The sequence below is a fragment of the Colossoma macropomum genome, unplaced genomic scaffold (assembly GCF_904425465.1).
Source record: "Colossoma macropomum unplaced genomic scaffold, Colossoma_macropomum, whole genome shotgun sequence".
Taxonomy (NCBI): Eukaryota; Metazoa; Chordata; class Actinopteri; order Characiformes; family Serrasalmidae; genus Colossoma; species Colossoma macropomum.
The window spans coordinates 5,963,754-5,982,360 of NW_023494806.1; the positions used below are offsets into that span (position 1 = coordinate 5,963,754).

At 39.8% G+C, this 18,607-nt stretch overlaps 1 protein-coding gene across 1 annotated transcript in view; it reads left to right on the forward strand.

Annotated features, from left to right (window-relative positions):
* suds3 (SDS3 homolog, SIN3A corepressor complex component) overlaps positions 1 to 17,204 on the forward strand; it is a 19,032-nt gene extending 1,828 nt beyond the window's left edge. The window contains exons 2-12 of the mRNA XM_036598903.1: positions 2,575 to 2,644; positions 2,799 to 2,854; positions 3,929 to 4,000; positions 6,564 to 6,583; positions 6,688 to 6,844; positions 7,215 to 7,310; positions 8,191 to 8,252; positions 8,356 to 8,377; positions 8,482 to 8,587; positions 13,291 to 13,375; positions 16,419 to 17,204. Of these exons, the coding sequence (XP_036454796.1) occupies positions 2,575 to 2,644; positions 2,799 to 2,854; positions 3,929 to 4,000; positions 6,564 to 6,583; positions 6,688 to 6,844; positions 7,215 to 7,310; positions 8,191 to 8,252; positions 8,356 to 8,377; positions 8,482 to 8,587; positions 13,291 to 13,375; positions 16,419 to 16,517 (845 nt within the window). The 3' untranslated portion in view covers positions 16,518 to 17,204. The remainder of the gene's footprint in view (positions 1 to 2,574; positions 2,645 to 2,798; positions 2,855 to 3,928; positions 4,001 to 6,563; positions 6,584 to 6,687; positions 6,845 to 7,214; positions 7,311 to 8,190; positions 8,253 to 8,355; positions 8,378 to 8,481; positions 8,588 to 13,290; positions 13,376 to 16,418) is intronic.
* The last annotated feature ends 1,403 nt before the right edge of the window (positions 17,205 to 18,607 follow it).

An 18,607-nucleotide genomic window follows, 5' to 3' on the forward strand; every position in this document is an offset into this window, starting at 1 on the left:
GTGTTGAATGAAAGAACTAGCCAGGTTTGGTTAGTTATCCTGGTGCTATTTAGAACCATTTTCAAGAAGGTTCCATGTAGAACCATATAGAACCATTTTCAAGAAGGTTCTATAAAGAACCATATACATCACCTTCCCCATCAATCTGAAGAACCGTTCCTCCATGCAAAAAACGATTTGAATGTGCAAATGGTTTTATGTATCAGTATGATGGAGGATTTGTGTTGAGTAAAAGAACTAGCCAGGCTTGGTTAGTTATCCTGGTCCGCTTTCCACAGATTACAGTTAATAGTATGTTGTATTTCATTTGCATGCAAAGCATAGACAGTTTATTTACTTGCTTGCTCACAGTAAAGGGGAATTCCACCATTTTTTCAAAATCTCTGTGTAGTTCAGTCCTTGAGATGTAAACAGAGTCATTTACAGTGTTATGATGTGAAATGGTTCATTGCAGAGAAACTTACAGACTCTGATTTCGTTCCAGTGGTGCTGATAGGAACCAGGGGTCATGATGTCTTCAACCTAGATATAGTCATTTTGTTTACTATTCAAAATGACCAGTGAACCTACACGTTTTTGTATGTACTGGTGATGATAAAATAGTCATAAATCTGAAGTTTTCTTTGGGGACTATTTTGCCTTATAACACCCTGCATGTACCCCTCTGTCATGAATGGATTAAAGTGCATTTTAATCCAAAACTTTATCTTAAAAATTTAAATTAGACAGTGAATTAGACATCATATAACTAATAACTTCATATACTAACTATCTGTGAGGGAGGGTTTAGAGGTGGACATCTGGTTCCCATCACCTCCACTATGAACAATACTGACCCTGTAAGCTTCTCTAGAGTGGAGCGTTTCACACCAAACCACTCTGAATGACTTTGTTTACATCTTAACCATTTAATTATGTAGAGTTTTTGAAAAATCCCCCTCTAAACATTATCAGGCCTGCAGTGATGGTGTCGTGGTAGACTGACCTATCCAAGCTTTACCCACAAACGCAACTATGGCATATGTCCAAAAGTCCGTAGACACTTGCTCACCCAACGTTTCTACTGACGTCAAGGGTATTATTAGAGAGTTTCTCCCTTCTTTGGTTGAGTATCAGCCTCTACTCATCTGGGAAGGTTTTACACTAGGGCTGTGTTCACACAGCAGGCAAAAGTGGCCCAAATCTGATTTTCTCACCAAATCTGATTTTTTTGGTTTGGCTGTTCACAAGATATTGACCTATATGCGACATTAACTGTTCTTTGACACTGCAGCCTCGTTCTCCTGCGGCCACGTTCAGCTATTTCTATCACAATCTCCTCGAACACAGAGGGGTTTTGGATGAGTCTCTTCAAATTTTTTGTACAGAAACGTCACCCCAAGTGTTTATGAGGTCTCAGGAGCACAGAATTACGGCGAATGTCGAGTTGGATTGACGTAAAAGCCGCATGAATTCCGATCTGCCTGTTCAGACTGAGCCGTGTTGCTGCACATCGGATACATATCGGATTTCAGCAGCCAAAAGTTACCGTGCTGTTGGGCTGCTTCTGCCCGTTGTGGCAGAGTGCATGTGCATGTGATGTCACTGGGGCTGAGAGTGTATGTCTGCAGCCAGACTCTGACATTGTCCATTTTATCAGCTCCACTTACTATATAGGTGCACTTTGTAGTTCTACAGTTACAGACTGTAGTCCATCTGTTTCTCTGCATACTTTGTTAGCCCCTTTTTACCCTGTTCTTCAGTGGTCAGGACCCCCATGGACCCTCGCAGAGCAGGTACTATTTGGGTGGTGGATCATTCTCAGCGCTGCAGTAACACTGACGTGGTGGTGGTGTGTTAGTGTGTGTTGTGCTGGTATGAGTGGATCAGACACAGCAGTGCTGCTGGAGTTTTTTAAACACCTCAGTGTCACTGCTGGACTGAGAATAGTCCACCAACCAAAAATATCCAGCCAACAGCGTCCTGTGGGCAGCGTCCTGTGACCACTGATGAAGGACTAGAGGATGACCAACACAAACTGTGCAGCAGCAGATGAGCTATCGTCCCTGACTTTACATCTACAAGGTGGACAGACAAGGTGGGAGTGTCTAATAGAGTGGACAGTGAGTGGACACAGTGTTTAAAAACTCCAGCAGCACTGCTGTGTCTGATCCACTCAGACCAGCACAACACACACTAACACACCACCACCACATCAGTGTTACTGCAGTGCTGAGAATGATCCACCACCCAAACAGTACCTGCTCTGTGAGGGTCCATGGGGGTCCTGACCAGTGAATAATAAAATGGTCATTTAAATATGAATTACTACTGATTTTGGTACATAAAATCCCACAAGTGTCGTAAGTGGAGCTCAGAATTAAAATACAAGAAGAAAGCATGATATGGGCCTCTTCAAAGCATGCTCCTCTTCCCCAAATGGGAAGATTATCTCTACTGACTTCACAGCCTTGGCTGTGTTTCTCTAGATGATTGCCTGAAGGTGAGAGTAGATGAAGAAGAGGCTTTTCAAACTGTCATTTCTGTTTGTCAGAAGTGTCTCGGTTGATCGTAGCTTGTCAAACTCTGTTTTAGATACCGAAGATGCCAGTGAAACAGACTTGGCGAAGCATGATGAGGATGACTACGTGGAAATTAAGGAGCAGTGAGTATACAAACAGACGTAGTGGTACTTGTTCAAGTGTGTCCTCTAGTTAAAGCTAGGACTGTGATTCTGCAGACTGTCATCCACAAGAACAGGGGATTTTGGTGAATGTTTTTGTTTTATTTGTCAATATTTTTCTTTTCTTCTCTTGTAGGATGTATCAAGACAAACTGGCGTCTCTAAAAAGGCAACTGCAACAACTTCAGGAAGGTAAATTGAATCGGCTTACAGTATACAAAATTGATATCGGACGCTAGCTAAAGGACCACCTTAGTTATACTTTGTTGCTGTCATCTCAAAACTCATAACTCCATTCTTGTCTATTTTTATTCACCCATGGATTTATTTAGTAGCCTTTTACATTGTGTTAACATTGGCCCATGATGAATGGACCAATACAAATGATCAGTATGTCATTTAATTAACGAACAGTTTTTTCCATCTCCAGTTTGGAGGAGTTTTGTTATAACAGCAACAGCTCATATTCTTCAGGATTTGAAAAATGTTTGTTTATTAAGCCTATAATTGAGTGCTTTTAGACAGTTATTGTAAAATGAATGCTTAAAAATGCTAATGTGACCCGCAATTAATAGAGGCTTTCAGGGCATTAATCGCAGCACTGCTCGCAAAATGTTATGCTGCTCATTTCAGTGAATTGTTATACGGTCACTGATTATAATAATACACATACAGGGTGATTCAAAAAGATTCATCCGAATTCAAAGTGCCATATTTTTACCACCGTGAGGCGCCTAGGAACCAATCACATACCAATTGAAATAGAGTTTATGACTGTCACTGGAAGATGGCCCCCTTCAGTCTGAGAGGAGATGAGACCCCTGAGCAGAAAGCGTTCAGCGTTCTCCTTTTCAATAAGAGTGAATCCGTCATAACTGTGCAGTGTGATTTTCGTCGGCAGTGAAGCTCCAACAGCTCAGAGCGTTCGTCGTAGGTTCCACAACACTGGATATTCTGGGAAATTGCACTGAAAGAGCCGTGAGTGCAGCGACACCCGACATGCTCAGTCGAGTATGGGATGAATTTGACTATGCCGTTGATGTTGTCCGTACAGCTGGAGGAGGCCATACTGAGCACTTGTATAATTACATGATAAACTTTATGCTCATTTAAACCATTTACAATTTACTGCATTGTTCTGTAACGATTTACAAGTGAAACAAATCATTTTGTAATCGGATGAATCTTTTTGAATAACCCTGTATAATAAGCCTGTATGTTTATAATATGAACATCAGCATGTTTCATACTTGTTGGGTGTCTCAGGCACTCTGCAGGAGTATCAGAAGAGAATGAAGAAACTTGATCAGCAGTATAAGGAGAGACTCCGGAATGCAGGTAAAGCAAAACACATTATCATTATCAGAATTTCAGATAGCTGCTTTAAAGCTACATTTAGGTGGCGAAGCTCACATGCAGCTAATTGCAGGTTGCAATTTGCACAAAACATCATTTTTGTTTAGCTCGAAATTGAATAAAGCAGTTCAAAAATAAACTAAATGCAGTACATTTGAGTATTCCACTAGTTAGCACTACCACTAGGTACTATGTTCTATATATTGCAAATGAAATCCTCTGCAGTGTGTTCTTTAGCCTACATTGGGTTATTCTCATGAACGTGACAAATACTGGGACCCAACCTGAAAAATTAGAATGGCTTAAACTACAACTTTATGAGAGATACAAACATGTCTGATACAATAATATATAATAAATAATTAAACATAAACCTCAATGATTTAATTAATGAATTTGCTAAATAGATTTGATCCTAAATAGATGTTTACTAAGTGAGCAAAGTAACATTAGCACAACACAGTAAGATTTGAAGATGTATCTGTAAATTATGCTTTTTTCCCCCCACACAATGTGTAAACTGTTGTTGTGGGACTAAGTATTTCAAAGCTAATTATTAAAACATATTTATCAAAATATAGCATTGTTTTATCTCACTACTGCAACAAATTCACAGCTATTGAGTTTTTTTTTTTTGGTACTTGTGCCACATTATATTTTATTTTTCTGGTCCACATCTTTAAAGTTTACAAGGAAATCAATGATATAAAAATATACAACCGTTAAAAATAATACAAGCTCATTTTTTCTAATGCAAAATGCAAATAACGTTTTGCTGTACTATATAGAGCTCCAAATGATCCACTAAACCCCATGTGTCAAACACAAGGCCCGCAGGCCAGATCAGGCCTGCGATACAATCCTGTCCGGCCTGCAAAAGTATTTTCATTTTCTTTTAATATTAGCCTGTTTCACAATGCGCTTCACTACAGTCCCCAGCATGCACTCCAACGTAATATGCACTCTGATCTCCTGCCCTAACAAGAGTCTATGGGACAGCGGTTACACCTCAGTTCAACACAGTTCTACACAGTTCCACACCAGTCATATCACCAAACACACTAGCCGCATTTCAGCTGCAGTTCAGCCAACATAAACACTTAACGTCAGCTCAGCAGCTCAGAAACTGAGCCCAAGTCTTAATGAACTTGCAGCAAAGAAAGGATACCAGGGATCTAGTTAAAGCAGATAGGTAGGTTTAACAGACCGAGCACCTGGAGACATTTAATGTGGAATATTTCAAGTATTCATGTAATATTTCAAGCTCTATTACAAGCGCCTGTAATTTACTGTTGAAGTTTTTGCGTATTTTAAATAAACAATGGCCAGTTCGGGTTACAGCACAACATCAATTAAGAATGAAACATTTTTTTCTGGCCCAAAGGTTTGTAGAAATTTTCTAATATGGCCCCTTTAGTGGTTGAGTTTGACACCCCGTCACTAAACGATAAGAATTTTCCTTGTCTATGTGATGCTTATGACAAATGTATCCACATTTTTTGTCTGTCATTTTTATGTTAAGAGAGAAGAAAATGAATCAGCTACGTATGTCATAAACAGTAGCTTAACAAAGCAGAGCAAACAGCTGTCATGTTACCGTTAGCTCGTTGAGGTAATGGGCGACCAGCAAATGAGAAACATTTTTCAAGAGTGTTTCCTCCGTTTAATCCCCTTTGGCCCATAGTTTCGATTGAAATCAGTTGGTTGACATGTTTTTCGATGTGACCATATGGTACGTTATCTGCTTTCTGATTGACTGTTTCATGAAACATGTTTCATAAACTTGAGACAAATTACAAACGTGGGTTGCAGTAGGCTTTACGCTATTCTACGCAAATGAAATTTCGTCGGGTTGCACAATAATAACGGAATCACAACGGTATGGGCAGGTGCTGATGTCAAGCAGATGTTTAGATTTGATACGTTTCTTAGTGAAATATGATGATTTAAAAGGTAGCTGTAATCATGTAATCAAGCTTCTATAATTCTAATATCTGTATCTGTATTTCATCACTACAATCTGTAGCTACTTAAAAAATTGAGTAAATGTTTTGAATGGTTTAACCTCTGTTATATCCTCATGTTGACAGTTATCTCTGATTTTATGAGGTTTTTAAATTGTTTTATAGAAATTTTTTATCGAAATTTCATGCAACTAGAGTTTTCCTTTTTTTAGAATTGAGTACACTTTAATTTATATATATATATATATATATATATATATATATATATATATATATGTGTATATATCTATATATGTGTTTTTTTTGTTTTTTTTTTTGTTTCGTTGGTGGCAAAAGAGAAAATTGAACTGTTGGCAGAACGTTTTCCAGCACAGCTGCACTTAAAACAGTGGAATATCTGGTTTGCCATCATCCTCTTAACACCAACATGTAAACGCAGCATAGGTGTTAATTTTCCACCTGGAAATCTGAACACTAAAAGAATCTCTCTCTCTCTCTCTCTCTCTCTCTCTCTCTCTCTCTCTCTCTCTCTCTCTCTCTCTCTCTCTCTGTGTATTTCTTTCTTTCTCTGGGTTTTATAGATCTCTTCCTGCAGCTTGAGGTGAGTCTGTGATATTTAAGCAGTAAGTATATAACAATATGGCAACTTATTCAGTAGCTTATTTTCACCAAACGCTGAACGTGAAACATTTCTCTTCCTTTCAGACAGAGCAAGTGGAAAGGAACTACATCAAAGAGAAGAAAGCGGCGGTGAAGGAGTTTGACGATAAAAAGGTCGAGTTGAAGGAAAACTTAATTGCTGAGCTGGAAGAGAAGAAGAAGATGATAGAGAACGAGAAATTAACAATGGAACTGACTGGAGGTGAGCAGGAGATCAGACGAGGAAACTGCTTCTACAGCAACAGCATGAAAGCCTAGCTGTGTTTTGTTCCTGTCTCTGAGGAGTGAGATGCATTGTGTTGCCTCCTCAGAGTACAGTCATTTATGCTTTATGAAAAAAGGAGAAATGATGAAAAAGAGAGCGAAAGCTTTTAAGGTTCTGGCTGCAGTGTTTGGGGTTAATGAGACAACCAATTAACACGAATCCTGTTAGCAGGGCATGAAGCTAATTCATTTATTCTGTTTTATTATTGATTTCTGTTCTGTGCTGCTGACATAACGAGCAAGAATTAGTCACTCACATTAAAAGAAATAAGAGTGTTTATATATATATTTGTTGGATTATTTATCAGATTCCATGGAGGTGAAGCCTATCATGACCCGTAAGCTGAGGAGGAGACCTAATGATCCCGTCCCCATTCCAGACAAGCGAAGGAAACCTGCTCCAGATATCCTTTATGACCATTACATGTCTTTTCCCATACAACTTGTCTCCACACGTGTGGCTTAGGACACCTTATGTCGAGCATGTTTTATGCCTTATAAAACAAATTCAGTCTTTAATATGCAAAAGTTTGGGCTCCCCTGGTTAAATTACATTATGTTGAAGGGGAGTTCACCAATTTTTGAAAGTTTCTGCATAATTCAGTGGTTAAGATGTAAACAGAGTCGTTCAGAGTGATTTGATGTGAAATGGTTCACTTTAGAGAAACTTTATGAATCAGTTTTCTCTGTAGTTGTGGTGATGGGAACCAGGGATTATGATGTGTACTTCGAAAATGTAGCGATTTTTGAAGCAGCAACAGTGTGTTTACATTAATAATGGTAAAATAATGGCAAATATGAAGAAAGAAAATTCTTTTTGGTCCTTATTTGACCTGTAACACCCTGTACGGGCCTCTCAATCATAAATAAATAAATAAAAAAATCTTCTCAGAACAAAAATCAAAGTCTGAGGAATTAAGTAACACATTCATAACCATTTAATGTAATACCTTTCAGTGAGGGAGTATTCAGAGGCTCTTCAGATGTTCAGACATCTGGTTCCTATCACTGAGAACAATTCTTACTGGTCAAGGTTCCCTAGAATGGCACATTTCACATCAAACCACTTTGAATGACTTTGTTTACATCCTAACCATTTAAATATGTGTAGATTTTGAAAAGTGGATGGAGTTTCCCTTTCAGAAAGCTGCTGTACAGATGCAGCGAAGCTCATCCAACCATACAGAACTTGTGCTACTGTTTTGTTCACCTTTAGTACTTTGATACGCTTTGTCATTTGATATATTTCAACTTGGAAATGCTGTTCTCTTTAACTCACCACACCTCAGCTGAACTACTTACTCACAGACGAGCAGATAATGGAGGACCTGAGGACACTAAACAAGGTAACATGAGTCACAATTACAGTTAGGCGTCTTGTTTTATTTCAGTCTTCAACATGTGTCCATAACCATTGATGAACTCACACATTTCTTTTTCTCCTTGTAGTTGAAGTCACCAAAGAGACCAGGTATGGTGTAAATCCTAAATCGCTGATGATTGACATGATTAGAGATTTGTGGGAACAGTTTTTAATGTTTACTCATTTATTTTTTATTTATTTATTTTTTTTAGCCTCCCCATCTTCCCCAGAACACCTCCCTGCTGCTCCCATGGAAAGCCCCTCTCAACGGTATGAGGCTCGGATAGAGGAGGGAAAACTCTACTACGACAAGAGATGGTATGGATAGCCTTGGTTAACTTAATCTTCATATAGAAACTAGCCCAAGTGACTGATAGCAAGTGATAGTTTGGCAAAAAATCAAAGCAATAAATTACACCCTTATCCCAAATGTACAGTCAGTGTAGACGTTTTGTGCCTGAAGTTTGCTTCTTTAGGTTTGCACTGAAGTTACAACAGTAATGTAGCTAATAAGTAGTGGAAGTCTGTACTCGAACTAGGGCTGAAAAATGTATTGTTTTTATATCAAAATTACAATACAAGTGCTATTTTCAAATTGCAAGAGCTGCAATTTTTAAAAAAAAATTATAGCCTAGATTATCAAAACCGGTGTTTTAAGTAGGGAAATGCTCAATACGTTGTGACATCACAACCACAACTTACTGGCTGTCTTGCACACTACTATGACGTCCACCATTGCATTGGTGCAGTGAAAAAATCCATCCATCCATCCATCCATCCATCCAATTATGTAGCCAAATTTCAGGAATCTTGAATCATAACATGCAGTGATGGACCCCATACAGACATATGCAAAAGTTTGAATACCCCTGGTTTTGTTGATTTTCAAAGTGGAAGTAAGTTACCGCTACAGAAAACAGTTTTATTATTATTTTTTTCCAATATGTTAAGTTCAGTAAATCGACAGCAAGTGTGCGTTAAAACGTGCAGAAGCATGTTCTCTGTAGAAGAAGTGTTAGTTTACATTTATGTAGAAAATCAACAAAACACATAATTACACCAGGGGTGCCCAAACTTTTGCACAGGACACACGCGCTAAGAGATCCTTGTACATTTTGACAGCTGTTGTGTCTCAGTGTGTTGGGCAGTGTTGAAAATCCATCTATTACTCGGTAGTTCTCACATGCAGCACTAGGTGGCACCGGTTAGCTTTGGTAATCTTACCGTAGCACAAGTCTGCGCTCGAGGTAAGGAGCGTCCTTTCATGGGTCAAAAAAACGGTAACACTGGACTGCGCATGTAATACATGCACAGTTGAGTACCTGTATGTGCTGTGGATTCAGTAGTGTGGACGATGCAATGATGTGGTATCGTTATCAGAGTAAATGACGTTGTGATGAGCTTTTCTGAGTGTATTGTATTTTGTAGTACTGACCAACTGCATATTTCATTAAAAAGAGGTTAAGATTGAGGCTCCCAGCTGGTGTAGTGGTTTCGCCCTGTACTCAGGAGATTGAGAGTTTGAATATCGATGATGCTGTCACTTTAAGAGAGCTTAATTAATATCTATTTAGGTTGATATAGTGATACACAGTGTGTAAATAATAATAAGTTCTTGTAAGCAATTAGTACCACTATGTTTTTTCCTGGCACATTACATATATTTCAGTATCGCAAAGCTTTGTGGGGGGAAAAATAGGGTGAGTCATATTTTGTATCTTGAAAATGTCTAAGACTTGTGATATTAATATTTTTGCTGTAATACTCACCTCTAGGATCCTTTGCCTGCTTTATGTTTCTATAAGTGGCTCTTTAAAGGCAGTCATTAAAAGTTGAATAGAAAATGGTTTGATTATGCAGTAGCAGCTTCATTTCTATTGGAGAGCGACGTCTGTCTGTCGTCTGTGGAAATATGAGTGTCAGAACTGCTTATGTCTGCTGTTGAGGGTATGATGAGGGCATGTATCCTGCCCAGCCCCTTGGGCAGTGAGCTGCGTAGCTGTGCTGTAGCTCTAACACGGATGAATAGTTCCTTTGAAGATAAGAGGCTGAGAGAGAGAGGAATAAAAGAATGCATTTCTGTCGTTGGGTAATGTTTAAGTGCGTCTGTGTAACATCATGAAAGGGTCAGTCAGGTACTGGGGATGGGCCTTGGTTATTAAAAAATCCACACTCATCTTATGCTTTATAATTACTTATCGCTGCTGTCGGATCAAAACCTCCTGTCTCCAAAATGGTAACTTTACAGGAGAAGGAAAAACCATGCTTTACTTTTAATGTAAGTCAATGGAACCAGACTTTTCTCCAAGTCATTTTGGGCCGTTTGTTTTGGTCCATTCATCATGAAATTTGCACACAATGTAAAGGGCAGCAGACTTTTTCAAATTATGTGAAAAACTGAAAAATAAAGGTATGAGGTTTTGTTCCAACAGCAGCGATATACTGCATATACTTTATAGCTATAAATGGTGATTGTTTTCAGTTCTACGTAAGGCAGCTAGAGTAGTTTGTCTAGTTAGAGTGTAGGGATGTGCTCGGGTGCTTGAGTACTCGGTTAACGGTTCAAGGTGCCAATATTAAAATACTGAAATCACTATTGGGGTTTGCGTTACAGTTTGAAAAGACAGAGAAAATATTCAAGCCAACAATTCAGTGAAATGCAATGATTTCGCTCATGTTTGTGAAGTGTGTTATGTTGTACACGATTGCCGGATTGCCACATTATTAAGGCACATACAGCACAGCTGTGTCACTATGCTAACTAATCGAGCTGATCTTAGATCCAGGAGCAATGAAAATATATTTCACTTAATACATAACATTGAAACATTGGTTACAGAAGAAAAAATTCTTGTGCCCATCTCTACCAGTATATCCCTTATAACCTTCTGTGTAGTCTTATGTCTCAAATATGGTAATAATTCATTTTTATTATCTCTCTCAATTGCTCAGAATTAGACAAGCTGTTTTTGTTACTGTGCCTTTAAGACCGTCAATAAGCTGTGTTCTCATTGGCTGCCCTGAACTCATCCTCATTCAGAAAGCTCTCAGAGCTGAAACACTCCAGCTTAATTGTGAGTGGGCGGAGCTAAACTGCTGTAGGCTGAGTAGGTGGGTAGATGTAAATGAGTTGGTTCTGATGACATCATAGAAACAGCGCATTCAAAACAGATTATTTATAAAGCTTATTTTCTGTATACGGACTGAGGAGCGAATGGTATGTTTTGAGTCTTGAACAATGTTTACAGATTGCTTCAACCTCCTTTAACTCTTTTAAGAAGTGAGGGTTTTTTCATGACGTGGGTTCTATAAATATAATACAGCCCTTTTAAAGCATAATGGCATTTGTTTGTGTGAGGCAGCGTGACGAACACTCATTGTTATTTGATTACAGTGTTCGAACGCTGGCATCTGGAATGCTCGGCTGAGCGCTTGAGTGCTAGGGGTCGATCGATCATTGGTCTGGATGGTAGTTATCTTTTTTCTGATAATAGTAATTGACATTTTAACTTGTTTCCTTGCATAAAAAAGGCTTTTATGCTGAAATGCATGTCTATAATGCAACCGTGATTGAAAAAAAAAACAACTTTTGGCCCAATACTCAGACCTCAGCCTTACTGGATTGGTTGAGATAAGTATGATGTGTTAAGTACAGCCAATCAACCCATCTTCAGCCTTTCTCAAAGTCCTGCCCAAGCTTTGGAATGATACGCATTTGTTTTACACTGATAACATTGCATATGAGCTTAAGGCCCAATCCCATTTCTTCTTTTTACCCCTATCCCTTGTATTTAAGTGTCACCCTGTAACTCAGTTCCAAGGGGTGGTGGTTGAAATCTTGCCCTACGAAATGGGACAACCCTCAGTTTCATTAACAGGCTACTAGCGCTGCTCTGCAGGCGACCCGGCCCATCTTCAGGGATAGCAGGGCTTTAGTTACATTTAGGGCATCATATGCCTTCAAAGAGGGGGGATGTGACGATTATTTATTATCGCCCACCGCTAATTCTTTGGTGATACGAAGCTGAAGTCAGATATTCACCAGCTTCTTGTTTGAATTTCCCCGTTCCACCTTAAATGGTGCAGCGGTTACATTCTGGCGCTTCAGGCGTCAGAACTGCTGGACTATTTAAGGAGGAACGGGAAAGTTAGCTAGCTAGCTACCGAGACATTGGCATGCTATTAGCAATGTTTTATGCTTGTTATCAAGAAAACGACCATAAAACATTGAAATGACATTAAACTAAGATGATACAGTGGTTATTGTCATTTTTTACCGGAGAAAATTCTCACATTTGTGGGTTTTGTTGGTCGCTCATCTTGCCGTTTTTTCTTTTTTTCTCATTTGTATCTCTGAAAAACCAACATTTGGAGGGCCATGTAGCCCTAACACTTCACCCTACCCCTCTATCTCAAAAAAATTGGGACCCTAGACGTGAATGCACAAAACAGAGGGCTAAGGGCTAAGCGGTAGGGGTGAGGGGTGAAATGGGATTGGGCCTAAATATGAGCACAGCTGTCACTCTTTACAGCCTGGCTAAAGCATAATGATAGTTCACTGATTTGTTTGAATTTATTTTGAAACCTCTCCTACTTTTTCATCATGTAACACAATAAATACTCAGTGTTTTCAGTATTTAAACACTGGCACCTGAAATGATAACCAAGTACTCAAGTACTTGTGCACATCCTGAATTCCAACACTGTTCGTTTTAAAATGTGGACATTCAAATAGCAAAAATGTCGAAAATGCTCTTTTTGATATACTTTCTGCAGTTAACTAGAGTTTAAGTGTGGTTATAAGTGTAAAAACAACGTTTGGCTGGTGTTACACTCTAAGCCTTTAAAACATTGATAGTGTGGCTGTGCTGAGCTTTGATCTCAGATAAACCCTCCTGCATTACAGAATGCCAGGGCTCTTCCCAAAGGAGCTGTACCTGCACACCGCTCTGAGGATCTGCACAGTCTGGAGAATCCGTAATAGACAAAGAGACTAATGTGTTTTTATTGTCCTCTCTCAGGTACCATAAGAGCCAGGCCATCTATCTGGAGTCGAAAGATAACACCAAGATCAGCTGTGTCATCAGTGCTGTAGGAACCAGCGAGGTTTGTCTCTTCATTTTCTAAAGTGATTCATTCAAAGCTAACAATAGAGTCTCTTCCAGCTAATGATTGACTCCGGCAGTGACAAATAGACAGTCAGATTGTGGCGTGTGCTCCTTATCTTAAGTGCTTAATTTAATCTTAATCTAAGAACTGTAGCTTAATGCTTTACAGCGTAGTGATGAAGCTGCTGCAGTCGTATTCTGATATTTCATGTGAAATCTTATTGAAAGGGGCACTCGGCCCGAAATAAAAACTTCAACAATTATCATATCTGTTGTAAACATATCTCCTCACCTCTTACAGCAGAGCCACAGTACTCTGTAGAGTGAGATGTTCCAGGTTAAAGACCAAGAAAATCCCATTCTGATGGTGTAGCTTGAAGGTGGGAGGAACTGTATTGGGGAGGATTTTTCAAAAAAAAACTCCAGCAGCACTGCTGTGTCTGATCCACTCAGACCAGCACAACACACACTAACACACCACTATCACATCAGTGTTACTGCAGTGCTGAGAATGATCCACCACCCAAATAGTACCTGCTCTGTGAGGGTCCATGGGGGTCCTGACCACTGAAGAACAGGGTAAAAGGGGGCTAACAAAGTATGCAGAGAAACAGATGGACTACAGTCTGTAACTGTAGAACTACAAAGTGCACCTATATAGAAAGTGGAGCTGATAAAATGGACAGTGAGCGTAGAAACAAAGAGGTGGTTATGATGTTATGCCTGAATGGTTTAGATAGACACTGTGATTTCATGATATAGGAAAAAAAACATTGTGGTTGTTATGGTGGGCAGGAAATTGCAAACACATTGTTGGAACCTTGAAGTGACTTGATGGGTCAGTTTCACCTTTAGCTCAGTGTAATATTCCCAGTGTTGGGCAAAAAAAATGTATTACTTAATGTAGTTATGATATAACTGAAGTTTGGGAGGAGGAACATACATGAAACACCTCCTTCTTCCAGTCTTGCGCCTATAAGTTCACATCTTTACCTTCCGGTCCCATGACAGTGTTCCCAGTCCCTACTGCTACCCCTTTTCCTCAGTCATCCATCAGTCCTGCTACAGCTATAAGGGGTTCTGGCCTTCTAGCTACAGGCAAAAGCTGCCCAGAGCTCCAGCCCAAGTTCTAGTACCACCACATGGTGAAAGCGTGGTCTGAACTCGCAAACCGACATTTTCCATAAGCACTGTGAAAAGTTATATTCCCAGTAAAGTAGCTTTTCGGTAGGGAAGCTGTTTTATCTGTCAAATTTTGGTGTATCATTAGTTTCCCCAAATTATATGAACATATTTTAGTCAGTGAAGTCGTGTTTTGTGTGGGGAGAAAACTGATGTAACTTTTGAAAGACTTTTACTATGTTTGGATGCTGTTTGAATAAGCAGCTCTTATAAGATAAGTAAATCTACATGTAATCTAATTATGCAAACTTGAAGTCAGTCAAGTTTGTCTGACAAGTCATCGTAAATCAGCTCAGTGGAACTGTTTCTTATGGAGGCCTTGGAGTCAAGTCACTCACGTTTAGCAGGCTGAAGGTTCTTCACAGTGGGGCACTGTTAGCAGTTATAGCTGTTGGTTCTTCAGAAGAGTGGTGCTTTGCATCAGTGACACTGTCCTTGTTAATAAACGGTTGTTAATTCTCCAGGGTATATTTTGTTTTTTCCATCTGAATTTGCATGACCAAATCGTAAGGCAAATTATTCAGTAACTGCATGAAATAAATGTAAATTTTTATTTTATTTTATTTATTTATTTATTTATTTAAAAGCTCCCCTCAAATTAACAGAACATGTTTTATGATCATAAACATATTGCTATATGCTTACAATTTACTGCTGAAAGCCAAAAATCTTAGACGCTCTTTGTATTATTTTATAAAAATAATTTTTACAGAGCAGATCACTGAAGAGACGCCATCTGTTTATAGTTTATAGCCCAGATTTGTGGAAAAATGGGTCGACTTTCAGTAGAAAAAAAAAATTGAGTTCAGCTTCTTTTATTATAAGAAGCTTATAAGTTTAAAATTACATCACCCATCTATTTGACTGGAAAGAAGACAGTTACAGCTCTCATACGACCCCCACCTTTTGAACGTAGCTTATGAAATATGAAAGTTATGAAGAATATGACTGCGTTTTGGAACCACCGGTGGTCTCAAGGAGTTGAAGAGGTTAAACTGTTGGAACAGGCAGCTCAATATAATCTTAATTAGCCTCAGAGATAATATCAATTATTAAATAGGTTTATTGTAGCAACTACTTGGCTGCATTTCTCTGAAGGATGGTATTCATTGAGTTAAGCCATTTATTTTGTAGAGTAAATTAGTTGAGCTTGCTGCCATTGCATTTTTAAGTAGCTTTCCCTACATTAAAGTATTCAATTTCTTTGGTTGTGGTTTAGCTGGAAGGAAAATGACTGCTTTGGGGAAACATCTTGGTGGTTGGTGTGGTGTGGTATAGGGGGTAAGACCTCTGCCCTCTACACTGTAGACTGGGGTTCAATCCCCCACCTGGGCAAGCACCTTACACTATACCAATAAGAGTCCTTGGGCAAGACTCCTAACACTTCCTTCGCCTACCTGTGTAAAAGTGATCAAGTTGTATGTCACTCTGGATAAGATCCAAATAATGTAAATGTAAACCTTGGCGTCTCCAGTGAGGGAAACATTTCGGTCAAAAATGATAAAAAGCGGCACTTTCAGTTTATTTTTTTATTACCTAGTAGTTGTTGTGTTTTAGTATATTGATTCAAAAGCATAAATAAACGACGAATGAAAAACTTTTTTTTGGGTTTTGGTTTCAGTGTGTCTTGAATTTCAGTTTCAGTCAGGAATTTTCATTTCAGTACATCGCTAATTTGGGCATTTGGCGCAAATAGGACAGATCTAAAATGGGCTTCTCAGCCAGTCTGTGCCTGAAATGCTCCTGTAAAGTTTTGTAAAAGTTTCTTTGTATCGTTCCAACACAGCATTATTTATCAGAACATGGAAGGTTTAAAATGACTTGGTGATTAATTTTTTTTGTATGTGCTTTTGTTTCAGATTTGGGTGAGGAAGACGAGTGACAGTACGAAGATGAGGATTTATTTGGGCCAGCTACAGCGAGGAGCCTTCATCATAAGACGCCGTTCAGCAGTGTAGATGGTCAAAGACTTTCTTCCTCATCCTCGTCCTCCTACGACTCTTCTTTTCTCTTCTTTTCCTTTCTCTTCTCCCTACCAGAAAGAAAAAGAACAGAACTCTGGATCATTTCTTTTTGATACTCTCCTCTCCGGTGACCTTCTGTTTTTCAGCCACTCCTTCACAGGCCTTTGCATGACTATATTAACTTCATCAGAGGTTCATTCTTCATCCACAATCATGCTTAAGGACACAGTCTAATGCTGGTTGAAGAATATTCCAGAGTTTGCTTGGAACGGGGAAGTGGGGAGTGTCAGGGTGAGAGGATACATTTCATTCTTAATTTCTCTTGTACAGTTTTGTGTATGACTTTTTTGTACATTTATCTGTCCGTCTGATTAAACTGGGTCTGGGAAACAAGCCCATACGGAATGACATTTACAATCTCTGAATAGTTTGTTCATATTTTCATTGGTTGTAATCAACTGTGAAATGAAAATCTCCATTTCGGTTCATGATGGCATATAGATTGGTAGCATCTGGAAGAAGAGGCGTTTAAACGATGTAATCTTCATGAATGAATGGGAATATTCTGTGATGTAAATAAAAATGGCTATACAGCTGTCTGAATGTGCTTTTAAAATATGATGTGCAAACCTTACTTTGTATTTACATTGAGTCAAAATAAATTGGGCTACGATTCAGGAATTAATGTGTTTATCTTCGCAAAAGAAGTCAAACATATCGATACGCTGCGTCTGGTACTGGACCTGGACTGGCCTTGTGCTCTGTGTCCTTCAGAGCGTGGGGTTGCTCTCTGAAAGGATTCCTTGAAACTCACTTTTGTTTGTTTCAGCCTCTTGCATTTACTGTTTGTTCCAGACAGCACCTCCGCTGACGCCTCTTTTCTTTTTCTTTGTCTCCTGTCATCCGTTCGCCAGGCGCTGATGACTGTGCTTTCCTGCCAATGATGACAGTGTGTCAGGAAAGGCAATTATTGTTGTGAGGCAGCGCTCAAATCTCAGTTGTTTTTCCTTCCTGTTTGCAGGTTGAAGACATGATGGCCTTTTTTAGCAAGTTTAATATTGTAACAACATGACTATCCATAGTAAACACTGTCCGTGAATGTAAAAGTCCATCAAGATGTTTTTGTTGTTTCTTGCAGATGGAACCAAAAGAGCTAAACAGTTTGATTAGAAATGATTGGTGACTGACAGTTGGCAGGGCTGATTGATGTACACCGATGAGTCAAAACGTTATGGCCCAAGCAGCTCTGACCACCAGAGGCAGGGCCCTGTGGTGTCTGGCACCAAGATGTTAGCAAACGATCCTTTTGCAAAGTGGAGGCACCATTGATTGGACTTGTTGTTCCAGCACATCCACCAGTTACTCGATTGGATTGAGATCTGGGGAATTTGGAGGCCGGGGTAACACCTTGAACTCATGTTCATCAAACTATTTCGGAACAAGGTGTACAGTGTGGCAGGGGGCGTTAGCCTGCTGAAAAAGGCCACTGCCTTCGGGGAACGCCGTTGTGTGAAGGGGTGTGCCTAGTCCGCAACCATGTGGGCGTTATCCTGCTGAAAAAGGCCACTGCCTTCGGGGAACGCCGTTGTGTGAAGGGGTGTGCCTAGTCCGCAACCATGTGGGCGTTATCCTGCTGAAAAAGGCCACTGCCTTCGGGGAACGCCGTTGCCGTGAAGGGGTGTACCTAGTCTGCAACCATGTGGGCGTTATCCTGCTGAAAAAGGCCACTGCCTTCGGGGAACGCCGTTGCTGTGAAGGGGTGTACCTAGTCCGCAACCATGTGGCTATTATCCTGCTGAAAAAGGCCACTGCCTTTGGGGAACGCCGTTGCCGTGAAGGGGTGTACCTAATCCACAACCATGTATAGGTAGGAGACACACAACAAATTGACATCCACAGGAATGCCTTGACCCAGGACTTCCCAGCAGAACTTTGCCCAGTGCATCACACTTCCTCTGCTGGCTTGTCTCGTTCCCACGTGCATCCTTGGTGCCGTCACTTTCCCAGGTAAATGCTGCACATGTACGCGGTCGTCACGGGACTCATTGGACCAGGTGACCTCCTTCTGTTGCTTCAAGGTCCAG